This window comes from Siniperca chuatsi, linkage group LG22 (genome assembly GCF_020085105.1).
Source record: "Siniperca chuatsi isolate FFG_IHB_CAS linkage group LG22, ASM2008510v1, whole genome shotgun sequence".
In the NCBI taxonomy this organism is placed as follows: domain Eukaryota; kingdom Metazoa; phylum Chordata; class Actinopteri; order Centrarchiformes; family Sinipercidae; genus Siniperca; species Siniperca chuatsi.
The window spans coordinates 2,871,699-2,889,403 of NC_058063.1; the positions used below are offsets into that span (position 1 = coordinate 2,871,699).

Consider the following 17,705-nt stretch of genomic DNA (forward strand, 5'->3'; position numbering starts at 1 on the left):
TTCATTCACATTTCCTCCTAATGAGCTAGGGAATGAGGCACTAATGGTGTAAGATCCATTTGGTTTGCAGTAAGTCAGAAGCAGTTCAATACTTCTACATGGAAACAATCGATAGTTCACAATAATGATGCAATTACCATCTAACTTGTAGAGATTCTACATTACAATGGTCCATGGTATACAGAGAGCTAAGTTATACTTTGCAGGCTTAACAAAGTTTAGTATTAGTGGATAAGATATATTTTATCATGTTGTATAGTTATATATGCACTAAATACCAAATGATGAGAACTGATAAACTGTGCAGAATCACTTCATTGGGACAAAGACATTGCTGATGTGTCTAGGGTTTGTTGGGTTCATCAAAGAGCCTTGAGAAATGCTGGATGGAAGCAATACGAGCTGAGGTGATCACACTGGGACGACCACTACAGGAGGTTTGAAGTCAGTGGATGATCGCGTGTGTCTATACCTTCAGGCAAAGTGGTGAGCTGGTTCCTCCTCAGGTTTAAGTCCCTCAGACACTCTAGCTGGCCGAGCTCTGCTGGCAAACACTGCAGCTCATTACAGCTTACATCCTGAGAGAGAAAGACACAGAAAGAATAAAGTCAACCAAGACCAGTCGCTGAAAACTGCAGAAGCTTGATAAGACCACTGACATGTTTTATTACATCAGAAATGGATCTGGACCCTCTTGCTTTAAACTCAGACTTTAAAACAGACACTATGGACCTTTGACTATGACCAACAGGGATATAAAAAGATCTATACTCAAAAACTTTTTTCTCCCTCTATTACCATAGAAATGACTGATGTTTAAACTATCTGCTGTTGCTGAGAGAATTATAGCACAGAAAGATAGTGTTGATGAGAGACAAGCAACGTGTGCGTGAGTGTAAGTGTGTATCATCGTACCAGGTGTCGGAGGTGTGTGAGGGAGTATATGGAGGCAGGCAGTGAACCCAGCTTGTTGTTGCTGACGATGAGCACTCGTAGGAGGGGAAGCTGAAACACCGACGGGGGTAAACTGGACAGAAGATTACGACTGTGGAGACAAGCACGCACACACACACACACACACACACACGGTGATGTCATTCAAGAGAAACATCCATCTGGGCCTGGTGCAAGGGCGCATAGGATTTCAAAGATCTCATCACTGATACACTCTTAAAAATGAATAAAAATGACATGCTTTATACATTTTCTCACAATTAGAAGAGGCAGTGTAATTTTGTAGCTAACTAGCTAGCCAGCCTATAAAAAATATGCAGCTACATTGAGTCTGTTATTTTTTGTTATACAGTATATTTGCTTTGAGCCTTTGAGCTTTTCAGGTCTCCTAGCAACAATAAAATGATAGTGTTGAGGAGAGGGGAGTGTCAGTGTGCTTCTGTTGTTGTAAGAAGGTTTGGATAGGATTTGGACGGCCTCTTTTCATCTCCAGCATAAACAAACACTCAAGTTCAAATGCAGTTTTTAAACAACAGCTGCGCGTTAGAGGCGTCATGCACCTGCAAACTGTGAAATGGATGCAAAGTGTGGACTGCTGTCTTTGTGTGTGTGTGTGTGTGTGTGTGTGTGTGTGTGTGTACATACACACACACCCCACCAATAACAACAATGTTGCCAATATGAAAACGGTCTGCGGTGCAGAATACTTTCCCATAACAACATTTCTCTCCCATTTGTCTTTCCTTCTGAGGTCAGATAGTTTAGTCAGGACCTGCAGATACCCCTTTTCTGGTTTACCTGCTCCACCATTGGCTTTTGTTAAAGTAGACTTTTTATTGTACTAACTAGATGGTTCAAAAAGGGAAATGGATGATAACCTGTCATAGTAAGCTGCAGTGCAATGAGAACTAGCAAACTGGCTCATAGGGTGGCACGTGTATGGTGTTGAGTTACCTGAGGTTGAGGTAGGTGAGGGCCTGGAGGTTGCCCAGGCTGGAGGACAGTAAACGCATCCCATTGTGGTAAAGGCTCAGCGTCTCCAGAGAGATGAACTGACCGAGCTCCTCCGGCAGCTCACACAGACGGTTCTTTGACAGATCTGACAACACACACAGTGACCAAACATCAGAGTTTGCCAGTATTCATACTGCCAACACAAAAGAGAAGGAAAGACGGAAGTGGAAACTAATGACTGAACAATTATATTCAAAGTTTCAAGCTAAAACAGACTTTTGGAATGACTTGATTAAGGGCTGGAAATTCAGTAGGGAAGGGAATTAGCAAAAGAGCTCCTGAAAATGATAATTATAATTCTTACGGGGCTGATTCAATATGTCTTGCGATTTTGCAATTTGATATTCCAATTCTTTGTGATTTCTGGAGTGGAATTTCTGGAAAGAACAGTTTCATCTTCAGGTAGGGTGAACCATGTTGTCATTTTTACAAACTGACATCTGTGAATCAGTTCAGCAAACTGAAGTGCACGATTGTCCCTTTTTAAAAAAAAGGTCCATGCAAGACCCTGTTAAGAAGAGGGCTTTGGGGCATCCTGGTGATCCAGTGGTCTAAACGCACACCATGTACACTAACTGCAACTTCCCCACTTTGAATTTAGCTGTAAACTTTTGTTACAGACACTCGCCTCTCTCTCCCCTCATGTTTCCTGTCACTGTCAAATAATGGCAATATGCCATAATAAATGACAAAGAAAGAGCTTTCACCAATATATGTAATAATGAATAACTCATTTTAGCCCTCAAGACCAATCTAAGGACAAACACTGGAGGTTGATGCAATTAAAAACAAGTGTTTCGAAGCCAAGAAAATAAAGACTTGCAACCGTGGGTAAAGACTTAAGTTAAAGGGGTACTCAGTATTGTAATTCCATAAAGTTGGAGTATTCACAAGAGACAGATTAAAAAAAAACAACAAAAAACAAACAAACAAGAATGGTCAAAGTCCAAGCAGCAGATGCTAAGAGATACTGACTTTAGTACAAAGTATGGGTCAAGTTGAATCCTACAATTCCCATGATGCCACTTGATAGCCTCTTTTGTTACAATTCTCTTGCCCTCAGCTTGTAATGCAAGCTTTCTGTTGTAATTGTGTAGTCTCTAAGCCCAAACAGAGATCATAGCCCTGATGACATCACTCAATTTCATACTTTGGTTTTATATTTTATGTATCCTTGTGCCATATGACAGTTTCCACACTATTTTTTAAAACCACCAGCCTAAAATTAACAAACAGCTCGAAGCAGGGAACCCACACTGCTGTGACAAAATCTTGTCAAGGCCAGCACTCATCCACTTCTGACCAAACTGGGTGAGCATTTCCAAAAATAGCTGCTAGTGGCTGCTTCCCGGTTTCTGTTTCCAGAGTTACTGTATGTCGGCCATTCTCATCCACCTTGAAGGATACATGAATACCAGTCAATTCTAATTTCAATTCTGAATTAAGATGAACCTTCCCAATCTGAGCATGGCCCAGATGTACAATTTCACAACAATATTTCCACTACCTACCCTAACTTAAATCCCTCATTGGGACTAGTTTGTCTTGTTGCCACTCACCAGATAGTCTGATGAATGCATCAGAAAGCTTTCTCCTTCTGGTAGGGTGAAGCATGTTGTCATTTTTACAAACGGACATCTGTGAAGACCCTGTTAAGAAGAGGGCTTTGGGGCATCCTGGTGATCCAGTGGTCTAAAACACACACCATGTACACTAACTGCAACTTCCCCACTTTGAACCAAGCTGTAAACATGTTACAGGTCATTTACCTAGGATTCATCAATAATGATAAAATGGTTCCAGTTTTAGCAGAGATATTAAAGGTGCAGTGTGTAGGATTTAGTGGCATCTTGTGGTGAAATTGCAGTTTGCAACCATTTGAAGAGCGCTCGCATCACGCTCCCCTTCCTAGCGTGTAGGAGAAACTAGAATGGCCTCGAAACTCGCGAAAATCAACAGATTAATCGCCAACGAAAACAAGAATTAGTTGCAGCCCTAAATACTTCTCCATGTTTTGAAACGGTTTGCAAAATTGACAATTCTCAATTTCTTTGATTTGTAACAAAGGTCATAATTCACTTAAGACTCAGTGAAATTACAAAAAAGCCAAGACATTTTCAAAGTTCTAATGCCATGTGCCTCCATTATTTGTTCCAATCTGTCAGTATGTGCCAAATAGTGATGTGTCGGTCACAAACCAGTCAGAGTTCCTGTAAGTGAACGATGGGAGCCATATGTACTAAAATCACTTTTGAGTATTTTTTACATCAAAATCACTCCTTTTTTTTCTCTTCCTGCAAAAAGGTAAGAATATTTTTAATGACTCCACCTGCACTAAGGGGTGTTTACATAAATGTATTCAATCAAATGGATTTGGGCCAACTTACTATATAATAGGCAGGTTTATATAGCTAGCTGATAAGAGGAGCATGTTTGGATACCAGTTGGCAATAACTGTGTTTGCATGTCCAATAGAGTGTGGTTGTGGTCTAATTAATTCGTTTCTTGCGAAGACTCCATAAGCCACGCCCACTTTTGAGTCATTCAAATTCCTCTCGAAAATGATGCCCCACCGACATATTCAGTTTCATTTCAGATATACATCACATTACCGAAGATGAAGATGTTTTAACTGCCATTTCACAAAGAATTCAGTGCCCCAAAATAAGATGATTGAGCTTGATTACACGTCATCTTCCACCACATTCTCTATTTTCTGTGTCCTTATTTTCTTTCCACCTCAAAAATCTTCTACCTTCCAAGGATTGCCTCTTCTGCCCAAACCTCCACCTTTCCTAATGAAGGTATTACTGGGCGTGCTCAGTACTGACCCTGTCATCAACATATCCTCTTCTCTACACAAGGCTGTGAGTGGGTTCAAAGAAATATGAGCGTGCAGTAGACACAATAACGCATCAATAGATTGTCTATAGCGCAGTGATTCCAAAAAGCACCATTAGCGCTGAGCTTTCACTGGCAGCAGGAGACAGAATTCTGTCAATGGCAGACAGCCCATTGGCTGTTTATTGATTGCTGTTGGAAGCAGCAGGGCTGGAGGAGGAGGAGGCAGTTCCTCTCTTTGTTAGGGCTTCTATGGGGACTTTCATTTTGGATGATTTAACCAAAAAATTCAGAAAGAAAGAAAACATAATCTATGACTTTTGCTACTATGCAGTTACATTGGTTAATAACAATGGGACATGGTCCATGGCGTATCATTCACTGATATGATAGACATTGTGCAGCTTCATTATTTAGATATTTATTGTACAGTTGAGTGGACATTCATTGTTTTAGCTTCCCATTACATTTTTAGGTGTTCTTTCTTTCTGCTCATTATCTCTCTTTATATTTACACAGGATTCAGAAAGCTTCATTCAAGACTTTCCTTGGAGGTCGTTAAGTTTTTTTCCCCATCAACCTTAGAGTTGAAACAACTGATCAAACAAATCAATTAGTTGATTGACAGAGAATGAATCAACCGCTATTTTGATAATCGATTCATTGTTTAAGTAATTTTTTTCTAACAAAAAAACCCTAACATTCATTAGTTCCAGCATCTCAGTTGGGAGAATTTGCTGCTTCTCTTTGTTCTATGTGATAGTAAAGTAAATGTTTTTGGGGTTTAGACTATTAGACAGAAAAACTATCTGAAGACGTTTTAGGAGATTGTGATGCGCATTTTTCACTATTTGTTGATATTTTAATACCAATGATTAATAAAAATATAATTAGCAGATTAAATAACCAATTTAAAAACCAAAATAAAAAAATAAATATGGCAAAACCAACCTATTTTTTTATCTACTTCTACTACTAATAGCTACCATTCCACAACAAACACAGCTGCGTGGTTCAATGTGTGTTTTGAGGGAGAGAGAGAGAGTTTACAGTAAATGTGAGGGTGGCTAGATACTGTACGGCAGCTCTAAAGCCTGATCTCTCCCCTTCTTCACCGTCCCATAGCTGGAGGGCAGCTGTCTGAACAATAGGTGGGGGTGGAAAAAGTAGTGTGTGTGTGTGTGTGTGTCTACTCTGGGGGATGGAGACGCTGTCTAGTCTCTGTAGCTGTTGTTGCAAAAAAACAGATATCTGAGAGCTCCAGTTTGGTTTAAAAAAGAAGTGATGGTTTGGAACTTATTTCTACGGCAAAATAAATAATTTGCTGTACAACCCACACACACACACACGTTTGTAATAATATACTTGTGATGACAACATTCATTCACTAAACTTAACCTGTGCATTAATACAGAGATGGATCATGTTTGGTCTTATGAAGTAAAAAAATACAAGAATACACACACACACATACATCCTAACAGCTGAAAAGTCCAAGGCAGCCTTTCCCTGTTCTCTTTTTTTCCCAGGAGGCATTTCTGCCCAAAGCCAGACTGACTCACTGTGGGCATCATGGGAAAAGCATGTGCTGTGGAATGGGCTGTGAAATGTCCAGTCTCTCACTGGCCTGCCATGGTTCAGACAGCAGGACGCTGGCTTTGAACAGACATGCTCTATGGTCCAGAGCCAACTCTGTCAGCTCAACAAAGCGGCATGAAGAGGAGGAGGGCCAACATGTCATGATGACAAGAACTGAGATCCTTCCGGTTAAAGACCTGACTCACACTGGTGCTTGTATTTTGTTTCCAATTTGTCTAGATCCAGCTGAGACAGTTCACAGCTGGCATTAAAGTGAGTGTGAAATGTGTCTTGAGTGACCAATTAGATTTGCCTTCCATGCTCCTTGATTTGGCTTCCCTGCCCAGTACAAACAGAGAGCCTTACAGCCAGACAGCTAGAAGGGACAATTGTGGCTATTTGTGACCTCACCTCAGGTACACACTTTAAAGCCTGGCTTGATTTGACATTCTGTAGGGAAATTAACACTCAAGCTCTTTACAGGAAGAGCCAGAGCCGCCTCTATTTCCCGAGGAGGCTGAGGCCCTTCAACATCTGCCGGACAATGCTGAAGATGTTTTATGAGTCTGTGGTGGCCAGTGCTGTCCTGTATGCTGTTGCATGCTGGGGCAGCAGGTTGAGGGTAGTGGACGCTAACAGGCTCAACAAACTGATCTGTAAGGCCGGTGACATTGTGGGGGTGGAGCTGGACTCTCTGGCGGTGGTGTCAGAGAGGAGGAGGCCAAACAAAGGAGCACCTTCAGCGAAAGACTCATTCCCCCAAAATGCACCACAGAGCGCCACAGGAAGTCATTCCTGCCTGTGGCCATCAAACTCTTCAACTCCTCCCTCTAAGTGTCAGTCTGTATGACCCTAAGTCACTAAACTGGACATTGATCATTAACATCACTGTAATACTTGAAATAATTGTGCAATATTCTCTGTTTAATTCTGCTGTGCAATATACTCTGTTTTCAGTTTAAAATTCCCTGTTTATTGATATTTATTCATACTTCTATTACTGCTGTGCAATATCCACCGTCTCATAATCATCTAATAACCTACACTTAACTTGACAGTACTCATTATTGCAAGTATTTCTGATTCTGAACTGTGGTTGAATGGTGTGTCAATGAAGGCTGGGAAATACAAATATATGGGCTTATTGTTATAGGCTGAATCTATGGCCAACAGACTTTTTTGGCTGATTTAAATGACCAAAATAAGTGCCTATATGCATTTGGCTTAAGTGGTTCAATGAACGATGAAAAGATTTTCAAGAAAATGTGTCTATACCCATCAAGGTATCAAAAAAAGTGCTTGCCGACAAAGTTCATCCTTGTCCTTGGAAATAGTTTGACAAAAAATAAATAAAATCCTAACTCAAGGTCCACTTACTAGCTTTTTCAAGAGCTTTCGACCAATTATGGTGATGAAAACAGTGAGATGCAATTGAAAGTTCTGGAAAAATCCTGAAAGTGAACCTTGAGTTAAGATTTGTTGGTAAATAGGGAAACAAAATCACAGTTGACCAATGAGAACTTGTAGGCGGGATAAAGAATGGTCACCTTCCTACATAGCTACCTAGCTACATTTGTATGAAATGAAAAATAGTGGGTAATGGTAATTTCATTTAATTTTCACTGAAAGTTTTTTTAAATATGATGATGTGATTTTTGCTGGGGTCTGTACCAAACAAGCACGTTCCCTTACGTCTGGAGAATATGATTTGTAGGCCAGGGCGTCTCTGTAGCACCACAATACTTCATTTAGAAACGGTATGCTGTGACGCTTTAAACTCACCTTTTATTGTCCTGTGTCATGCTTCTATGTTCTTGTGTCTGCCCTGCACCTGTCTTAGGAGCCAGATTAAAGCCACTGTGTACTGTTTATCAGTGCTAAATCCGCCAACCTAGGCTAGTTTCAGTGTATGCTGGTTGGATCTACACGTGGGCCCTCTTATAGCTAATAGAAAACACCTGCTATGAAATCACTGATTGTGGTGTTGCCAGAAGTGCAACATGCTTAAAAAGTTTCAGCCCACACAGCGGTACAGCAGCAGCCTCCTGCAGTCTGTTGATGTACATATCTGTTGTTGGACCCGCTTGCAACTTGGAACTGAGTTTAAAAGGTGCTACATGTAAAAATCATCATTGTGAAACTGACTGTGTTGTCTTACTCTGACTGCCATCAACAAAGAAGGCCGCTCAAGCCAATCAGTAGTAATGGTCAAACCAACTCTAACGAAATGGTTCTGTTTGTACATAAAACTGCACAATTTATGGTATTTACTTTTCTTTCTTGTTTTTACTTTCCAACTCCAGAGTGGAAAGAGTGGAACGAATTGGTCATCACCATTAAGTGACGCTATAGCTTTATCAAAACGAAACTTTAGCATCAAAGTGCAGTCTTGACCTTGGAAACAGAAGGTTTGACAAAACAATCCTGACTCAAGGTCCACTTACTAGCTTCTTCCAAACCTTTCAACCACATCACATGCTCCATCAGTGGATGGAGTTTGCTCATTTGTCATGAAGATGGATTTGTTGACATAAAGTGTTATGGATGATATAATAACAGCTACTGAGCTTGCATATCAACAGAACCATCTCAATGACAACTGAGCAAACTCTATCCGCTGATGAAGACCATGTGATATGATTGAAAACTCCAGAAAAAGCAAGTGAATGGACCTTGATTTAAAACAGACATCTGTTATTATGTGGTTAAAAACATCACACCTCTTATAAAGGCAGTTGAGGCATTTTAACTTTAAATTAAGTATTCAACCTTTCCAAACTTGTAACTAAGGGAAGGTCTATTAACTGTAACTATGAGACCAGATCACGCAGCCTAAAACAGTGTCACAAGATTTGAAAGGATCAGCAGAACAAGGAGGAGTGGCCTCTCAGAGGAGAGCACTGGGTCTAATTACAGGTCAGGATGTGATGGAGGAGGACTTCACTTCAGACTCTTATATCCCTGCTGACCCAATGACCTCTAGAACTTATGACACACTTGTAAGCAGGACTTTTGTCAAGTCTCTTAGCACATGAAGACAACCCCATCAGTACATCAAAAACAGGTTGGCAAAGTCATTGTAAAAAACAAAGGAAATACAGGCAACAACAACAGTCTCATATTCTAGAATGTATTGCATAACCTGGGGCCTCACTCAGGCACTGTTCAACACACTGACATAATCAGCCCAGCCTTTACTCTACTGTTCCAAAGTCACTTCACTTTCCAACTGAGACTATACTGGTACAATACAGTCTTCAAACGGTTTGTGGATTCTTTGTATACTAGTCGTCCAGTTAGACGTCGTGTCGACTGGTAGTTCAGCACTTGTTTCACTTGGTAATTGCTTCCAATGATGGCACAGATCTTATTTTCCATTCTAAAAAGGAGGTGTTAAAAAGGTCTTCAAGTCTTCAATATAAGTCAGTAGAACGTACACACGAACTGCTGTGTACTGTCAAAGTCAATTAACACACTAATCTGTTTGCAAATCTTATTACCTTTTCCAGTCACAAGACTGCTCCTGTAAAGTGTCGGTACCATAAGAAGCTACAGTCTTCCTCACCTTACGACATGCTGCCTGCCTGTTATGGGTTTCTGAAGGCTAATACAGACATTTAACTCACCAAATTCTTGTTGCTATTGTGAAAACCAGGTGTGGTTTGTGATTGGGCGTGGTTGATGTATCAACAGCTCGCCACCATAATGTGGACAACAAAGTCACGTAGGAGCCACAAATTGCATCACATATTTTGGTGCTAGTCGAGACACGCTAATAATCAAGCTCTGTGCTCAGAAACCTGTGTGATTCAGAATTCCCCTGTCGGTGCTCGGTCCTGCTGCCATCAACGCTAAGGCATCCGTATGCTTTAAGAATGTCCCGATCAAGTTTTTTGGCCCCAACCCGAATCCTTTCATATTGGGTATCTGCGAATATCAAGGCCAATCCTATATCCTAATACAACCCGGGGGAAAAAATGTGTGGCAAAGATGCCCAGTGTACATTGTAAAAATAATCATATACATAGCAGCAGAATATATGCAGTGTTAAAAATGTATCTGGAACACTGAAATAACATGCGTAGACTTCTAAATCTGACACCTTATTTTTCACGAGCTACTTGATCCAAATACTGGAGGTCATGGTTCAAAACTATAAAGCTGATAAGCTTATATGATAGATATAACATGAATGAAAGTTTAACTAGGAAAATGCGACTCCTGAAATTAAAGTGACGCGATCAGCTGGAGAAGACATATGACCCTGTTGGAGTTGTTGAGACTAGAGAAACACTCCAGTCCGAGTACAGACACCGGCTGCAGAGAGCACTTGAACCCGACAACAGCTAAGTTTCATTTGGGTCTCTATGTATTAACATTAATAATCAGCAGCTGATATGACCCGTAGACAGCCACGTCGGTCTTTTTAACCAGCGAAAGTGATGGTCAGTACTGGCAAAAAATGAGAAGCTGCTACCTGAACGTTTTGTACACTGCTCTTTGCTAACAAGAAACAGAGAGGAGCGATAAAAAGGTTTGATCACATTTCTTTAGGATCAGCTCCGGACATCTCTAGAAGCTGAACCTTTGCACCAGCACCATCTTTGGCATTGCGCGATGCTCAGATTTTATGCCTCGCCATTGGAAGGTCAAGCTGTTTCAGCTCTGATCTTGTTTGTCGATGACCTGTCAATGCATAACCAGTGAGATGAGAGTCCATGATATAAACTAAAAGCAAACCACAACGGACGCTCATTTTTGGCAGGAAGATGCTAGCATGGCGGAATGTCAGCAGCCAGACAGGGCTACCAGGTATGTGAAAAGGCATTTAGTAAGCAATGGTGCCTTCCACCTACCTGGCACTAATCAAGTGTTGATGGCCTTTCAGTAGCTCTCAGAGGGAATAGGCAAATTATCAGTAAAAACCTATAATGCTGCTTCAAAACTACCCAGTTTAATCAACTCCTTTTACACAATTTAAAAGACTCGTTAGCCTAAAATAGGTAGTATTTACTGCAGGGCTGTTGCATTGTAAAACTTGTTCCTGTTATTTTGTCCATCTCTTGTGTTTTCCCGTGTTTTGTCACGCTTACCCAAGAAATATGAGGATATTAGGTTTCTGAAAGCCTCACCTGATTTAGGGTTGTGGCTGCATTCTAAGGAGCATGATGAAAGCATTAAGAGTCTGTATTTTTCCATGAAAGAAACTAAAAAGAGTAAATTATTTATGTGACGTGAGCAGCTCATGAAGACCTGACCAGAACTGGAGAAAGACAAAGGTAAAAAGAAGGGCAAGAAAAGTAAAACAATGCTTTTCTCTCATCCCTGGTATGCAGAAAAGAAGAATAGAAATTTTAAAAAAAAGTCTGAGGGTAGAGGGCAAGAAAACCCCAAACCCCATTTAGCTGCTTAAAGCTGATTAGGTAGAACACGTTCACACTTGCAGCTACTAAAACTCACTCTTGACTATGATTTGATATAAATTTGAAAGTTTTCTGATTAGTGCGTGTTTATCTGAGTTCATAAACTGTACCTCCATCTCATCTCACCAGCTGTGCAGTGTTAAGTACAAACAATGCCAGTTTCAAAAGCAGCGAGCCTTACAATTTATTCCATGTCACTCAGCCAAGAAACACACTCACACTCCACGCGGCTCTCAGCATGACACTGAAATGGGAAGAAAAGAGGGAGCTTAGGTGCCTGTGTGTACGGAGGCATGTTTCTGTGTTCACAAAATGAGACTCTACTCGTATCACGTTCTGAAGAAGGGAGGTGAGATTCATAAAAAAAAGGTACAGAAGGAGGGGTGGAGTGAATGAGTAACAGGCAAATAATACCAGCAGGAGAGCAAGGACAAAGGAGCTGAGGAGCAGCTAGAGGCCGAGCATGAGGATGCCAAGAAAACAAAACCCCTGAGAGGCGTGACTCAACAAAAAGTGGAGCTCTTCAGTGGCTTAAATCTATAGGGCTGAAAGGACTGCTGGGAAAGACCTGTCTCTGCAAACCCACGAATAACTGACTCACAGGGAGAGTGCTATGGGTGGACCTCAAATACTGCCATTTACAAAGCCTGTCCAGCTTTTTCTAAATATGCAACATTGTCATATTTAAACTTTCCAATGTATCTTTGATTTTTTTAATGTTACAATACTACAAAACTTGTCAAAAGTATTTCCCTTCAGTATAAAACTTGCCTGTAGTGTCTTTATCTTAATAAAGTCGGCTATTAAGATATGGGGGTTCATCTTAATGCAACTTTTTTATATTTTGGTGGAAATTATAACCAATAAAAGGCATTGCTGCTCAATTCAATACATTCTGGGGTTTTACAGCTACAGTCTTACTTGGTCTGGTGTGACCAGTAGCTTACGGTGGCTAATGCTAGCTAATATTAGCAAGTGTTGCGTGCACTTGATTATTGTAAATCCAGTCTTCACTCTCTTTTAGCTGCTTTCATCTTTACTAACTCCTGAGAAAAGTAGCTGCCTCTTTAGCTGCACTACATTCACCAGCTAGTTGCTGACTTTGTCTCTCTGCTGTTTGGTGGGTTTTTCCTGCATTGTGGAATTTTTGGCGCCCCCCCAAAGAGGTTTTAGCCAGCACCAAAGGAAAATCACCACTGCCAAAATGATAAGAATTGAGAATAAAAATAGCAATTAAAATCCTCTGCGAATGTGTTTAATAGCAATTTATCAAACAACTGTTGAACATGCAGAACATAAACTTAAATACGACGACTTTGACTTCCAGCAGTCGCCTTCCCTCTCATCCACAGCTGCTATATTTTACACATGTGGCTGCTGCTGGATAAGCCAGCTAAGCCGCATTGTTTAGACTGGGCCAGAACGCTCCGCTGTGAAGCTAGCGCTAATGGGAGAGAGGACTTCCTGTGATTTCACAAAGGAAAAGCATTTTATTTCTGGTGAAAATCTTAAAAAACGCTGAATTACAACTGCAGCATACTTTTTGCGTCCTGCCTCCTGCACCCCTCGCCTAAGCCAAAAGGAGTATTTCCTGTAGGTGAGAACGCGTCTGGCACAGTTGTGTGCTACATGTGTGAAAGGGCAACTAATACATAAGTATATGTATACGATGTATACATATACATATATATGTATGGGCGATTGGACGAATATATCAGCTATCCATTATATATATATATATCTCGGAGGTTGTTTTTTTGGGCGATTTCTGACATTTTATTTTGCTAATTTAATGGTCCGACTCCGGAGAACGGGTGAGAGCCGCTGCTCAGCAACAGCGAGCTAACCCAGTAGCACAAAGAGAGAGGCGGTGGGGAAAAACAGCGTGTAAAGTTAGAGGCAGAAGATTTTCACATCTTGCCGCCGCACACACCTGCGCCAATATATTGGCAATCGCCAGTTTCAATTTTAACATATTGCCTAACCCTAGTAGTATACATGTGAACAGAACTCCCCATGCACAGGCAGTAATTGCGATCAGGTGCTGTTTGGTTACAGGAACAGCTCGATGAAATAGCTTTACTGTGACTTTATTAGGAGCAAATAAGCATTTCGCTTATAGCTTCTTCAGGTTCACTCAGCGAAATTACAGGAGCACTCACAGGTGTGATGAATACATACGGGTCACATGACTAACTACCACAGTCTTCATTTTTTCAAAGTATTTCAAAGTTTTTCCAAAGGTGAACATTTATCAAAAAACTATTACACAAAATTAAATTTTTCAAAAAACATGGCATGGTTAATATTACACAGAGAATTACACCATTTTACATAATTTTAAGTTAATTAAAAAACTAACCCACATACAACTGACTGAATAGGATATGCTAAATATCGTTTGACAGATATGCTATGGGAAGGGTGAGTGACAGGGGACCTAGTCTCTCAGCTCTCCCTAAGGGCTCAAACTACCTGTAGAGAGAGATATAAGTTCATATTTTCATGTCACAGATATGAACTCAAATGAGAGTCCTATATTTACCAGCCACACCACACCCTTACCATGGCTTATTTAAAATGCTAGAGGAGGATTTGAGCCCGCCATTCAATCTGATGCTGTTTCTGTTTATTTCGCAATGTTGCCAATGACAACACAACTCTATGTCTGCTGTAAGACAGGATGTGGTGGTGTTGATTCCTGTTACCGTGTTAGTTACAGCGAGTTGAGGAGCAGCACTGTAGACAGAAGGTGAACAGCACAGCTCCGTTAGTACGTGTGTGTGTGTGGGTGAGACTGTTGCATGACTAGGCCAGAGTGTGCGAATGGGGAGAACGACATGATGTTCTGTAGTTGAGTAAATGATGGAGATGTGACTTAACATTCAAAACAGGGCAAGACATTTGGATGTTAACTCAGTCCAGGGTAGTCACTGTTTATTATCACTACGAAATTCTTACATTATTAAGTAGCAGATTGTCCCAATCTCATCCCTATCAGCAGCGTCTTTGATTACTATTTTTCTATCATCCAGTCATTTGATATTCAGTTTTCTTTGACATCTTTCTACAGTTTCAATTAGTATACAGTTTGTGTTTTTGTATTAAAGTCAGTATGATTAAAAATAATAATAATATTTTGTGAAATACACTTGTTGACATGCCTTACCCAGACTCAGATTGTGACAATCATTATCACCTTCATTTGAAAATGGAGGTTCATTCTTAAAGGTGGAGTATGCGATTCTGGAGAAATCCAATACCATGACAAATACCATGATAGAGAGTGAACAACGACACAGCAAGTAATATAAAAAGCTAGCTTGTGGGTTAGCAAACTGTCGCTACAGCTGCTGCTGCAAAGCTAACAGCCAGAGAGGACGAGAGGGTTTCCCAGAGCCAGCACAGCAGCTCCAGACAGCGATACTCACAACTCTGCTGCTGCTGTAGCTAACATCACAACAACAGCAGATCTCGGCAAACTAAAAAATAAGCTGAATGTCCGTGGGCAAGTCGTTTAACGTTACCTGACACACAAATCATGGCTGAAATAGTGTTTGTTTGTTTTCCCCATTTACAGAGCCAGGGCTGAGTACACACACCAGATTTGTTTTCAGTGCGCTCAGAACGGACAGCTAGCAGGCCATGAGGAAATAATCTGACAAAAAGACATGTATTGGATTAGAATCACATACCCCACCTTTAACTTTGGCAACACATTCTCCATCTGTGATAAAAAATATTCTAAACTCAAGGTTCACTTCCAGCTCTTTTAGGAGTTGTCCATCTATTATGTTTATTATAATTACTGTATTATTGTCAAATTCTTGGTTTGCAACACCTCTTATTTTTCTCCATTCTCTGAATGCAGAGGAGGTGCCTTATTCTGGGGGGAAAACAGGCTAAAGAGAGACCAAGGGGGGGGGGATTTTTCTTCTCACAGCAGGTCAAGCGAAGATGAGTGGTGTTCGACACTTCCTGAGAGATTCATTTCCAGTGTATAACAGATGACAGGGAGTAACTCTCCTTTTCTGATGTATTGTACTCGGCAAATCAAGTCAGATTCACTTGCCCTCCCCCTCACTGTTTCCTTCCTCCTACACCAACTCCTCTCCTCTCCCCTTCCACCCTTGCTTCTTTCCCGTCTACAGACTGTAGGGTTTGCTTTAGCTCTCGTATGCAAAGCTCAGTATGTTCATGCAAAAGAGGAAATACACTACAAGCACACTCAGAACTCCTGACGACATCTAACAAGTAGAAAACAAGACTTGCACGGACAGAAAATGAAAATCACAAGAAGTCATTTTTTTTAACCAGTCATTTAGACAAGTGCAATGGGCCCAAACTAGAATGGAATTAGTTTAAATATAACCGTAAGCAAACAGCAAGCAACATATAGTCCGTTGACAGGAATTATAGCTTTTTAATTTTCAAAATGCACTGAAGGCAGAGGGATCACGTCTGTAGGTGAAACTTCTCCAACTCTGAGTGCAACAGATTGAAAAGTACCAAACAGGCAAGATAAAACAGACGGCTGAAAACCATTTACACCACAGAAAAGAGAATACAATAAGTATATATGCAATTGCGTATTGCGATAGAGTTTTGAACAAGCTGGAGTCAATTGATTAAAGACTGAGATAAACTGGAGAAAAGTGCGTTACAATAGTCTAACTAGTATGGATGCAACTAACGATTATTTTCATTATTGATTAATCTATTGATTATTTTTTCAATTAATCGATCATGGTCTATAAAATGCCTGAAAACAGACAAAATGCTCATTATGATTTTGTGATGTCATCAAGTTTTAGCTTGTAAAATGAGTAACAATTAAATGATTATCAAAATAGATGCATTACTTAATATTCTGTTGATTCTTTCAGCTCTAATAACTGGGAAGGTACAAAGGCATGGATAACCAGTAACATGTTACTGTAATTCCACTACTTTTGGCAGTAACTAGACATGTAGCTAATTACTTTCTCAAATTAAATAACACAATTACTGTCCCATTTTAGCCAGACTACTCTAATGGGTTAATCCCTGGTCATCACAGTTCCCACAAGACTTCAGTCTGCAACTGCAGTACCCCACACATCACTGCTCAAAGACAGAATTATACTACACCTTGTATAAATCTGTCATACAAGTCTTTCAGTTCATTAAAAATAGTCTCTGGACTTCCTTTGTTTGGTATATTAAATAAAATGTTACATTAATCCTATAATAACTCTATAGTATGCATACACAAACCTTGCCATTTCAACCCCTCCTAGGCCCCATGCCTTCTCTATCGTGTCCCGACTTCCTCAGTGAATCAGCCATCTGGACACCAAACACTGTGGGAGTTAATGGATCTGCTGGGTTTCATAAGACAGGCAGGGCCTCAGCTTTCATTATTCACCAAGCAGGCCACTCCACACCATTAGATTATTTACACTCACTCTTATAGTGTTACATTGTGTTGTGGGACAAACAGCGAGCCAGGAGGAATGGGACTGAGGCACGTTAACTAATGGCTGCCTGCTGAGCCTGAAGGAGACAGCAGCTACAACACAACAAATAAAGGAAATAAACAAAGTAGAGACCCTTGCATGCAACCATGACGTCCTGGTGTCTAATCCAGCCTGGGACCTTTGGTGTGGGTCAGCTGCCCCCCAGCCTCTCTATCATCTTGTCCGACTATACAATTAACTGTGAAAAGTTTAAAACAAGTGTGTGTTGCTTGGCTGGGTTCCCTGTGGTAGCTTCATGGACGCCAATTACATTATCCTTGAGATAGATGTAATGTCAATGTAGAGACATCAAACTGGGTGACAGGAGGATGGTGGAACAAATGATACATTTCCTTACTTCCTTTCAAAAGTCTGTTTGGAAATGCAGGTAAAGGAT

The 17,705-nt window shown here is 40.6% G+C and overlaps 1 protein-coding gene across 2 annotated transcripts in view; it reads right to left on the reverse strand.

The window, feature by feature from the left end:
* Positions 1–17,705, reverse strand: part of lrch4 (leucine-rich repeats and calponin homology (CH) domain containing 4) — a 65,867-nt gene that overhangs the window by 30,907 nt on the left and 17,255 nt on the right. For both annotated transcript variants that reach the window (XM_044184763.1, XM_044184762.1), the window contains exons 2-4: positions 1,909–2,053; positions 916–1,045; positions 473–578 (exon numbers count right to left, since the gene is read on the reverse strand). In XM_044184763.1, coding sequence (XP_044040698.1) covers positions 473–578; positions 916–1,045; positions 1,909–2,053 — 381 coding nt within the window. The remainder of the gene's footprint in view (positions 1–472; positions 579–915; positions 1,046–1,908; positions 2,054–17,705) is intronic.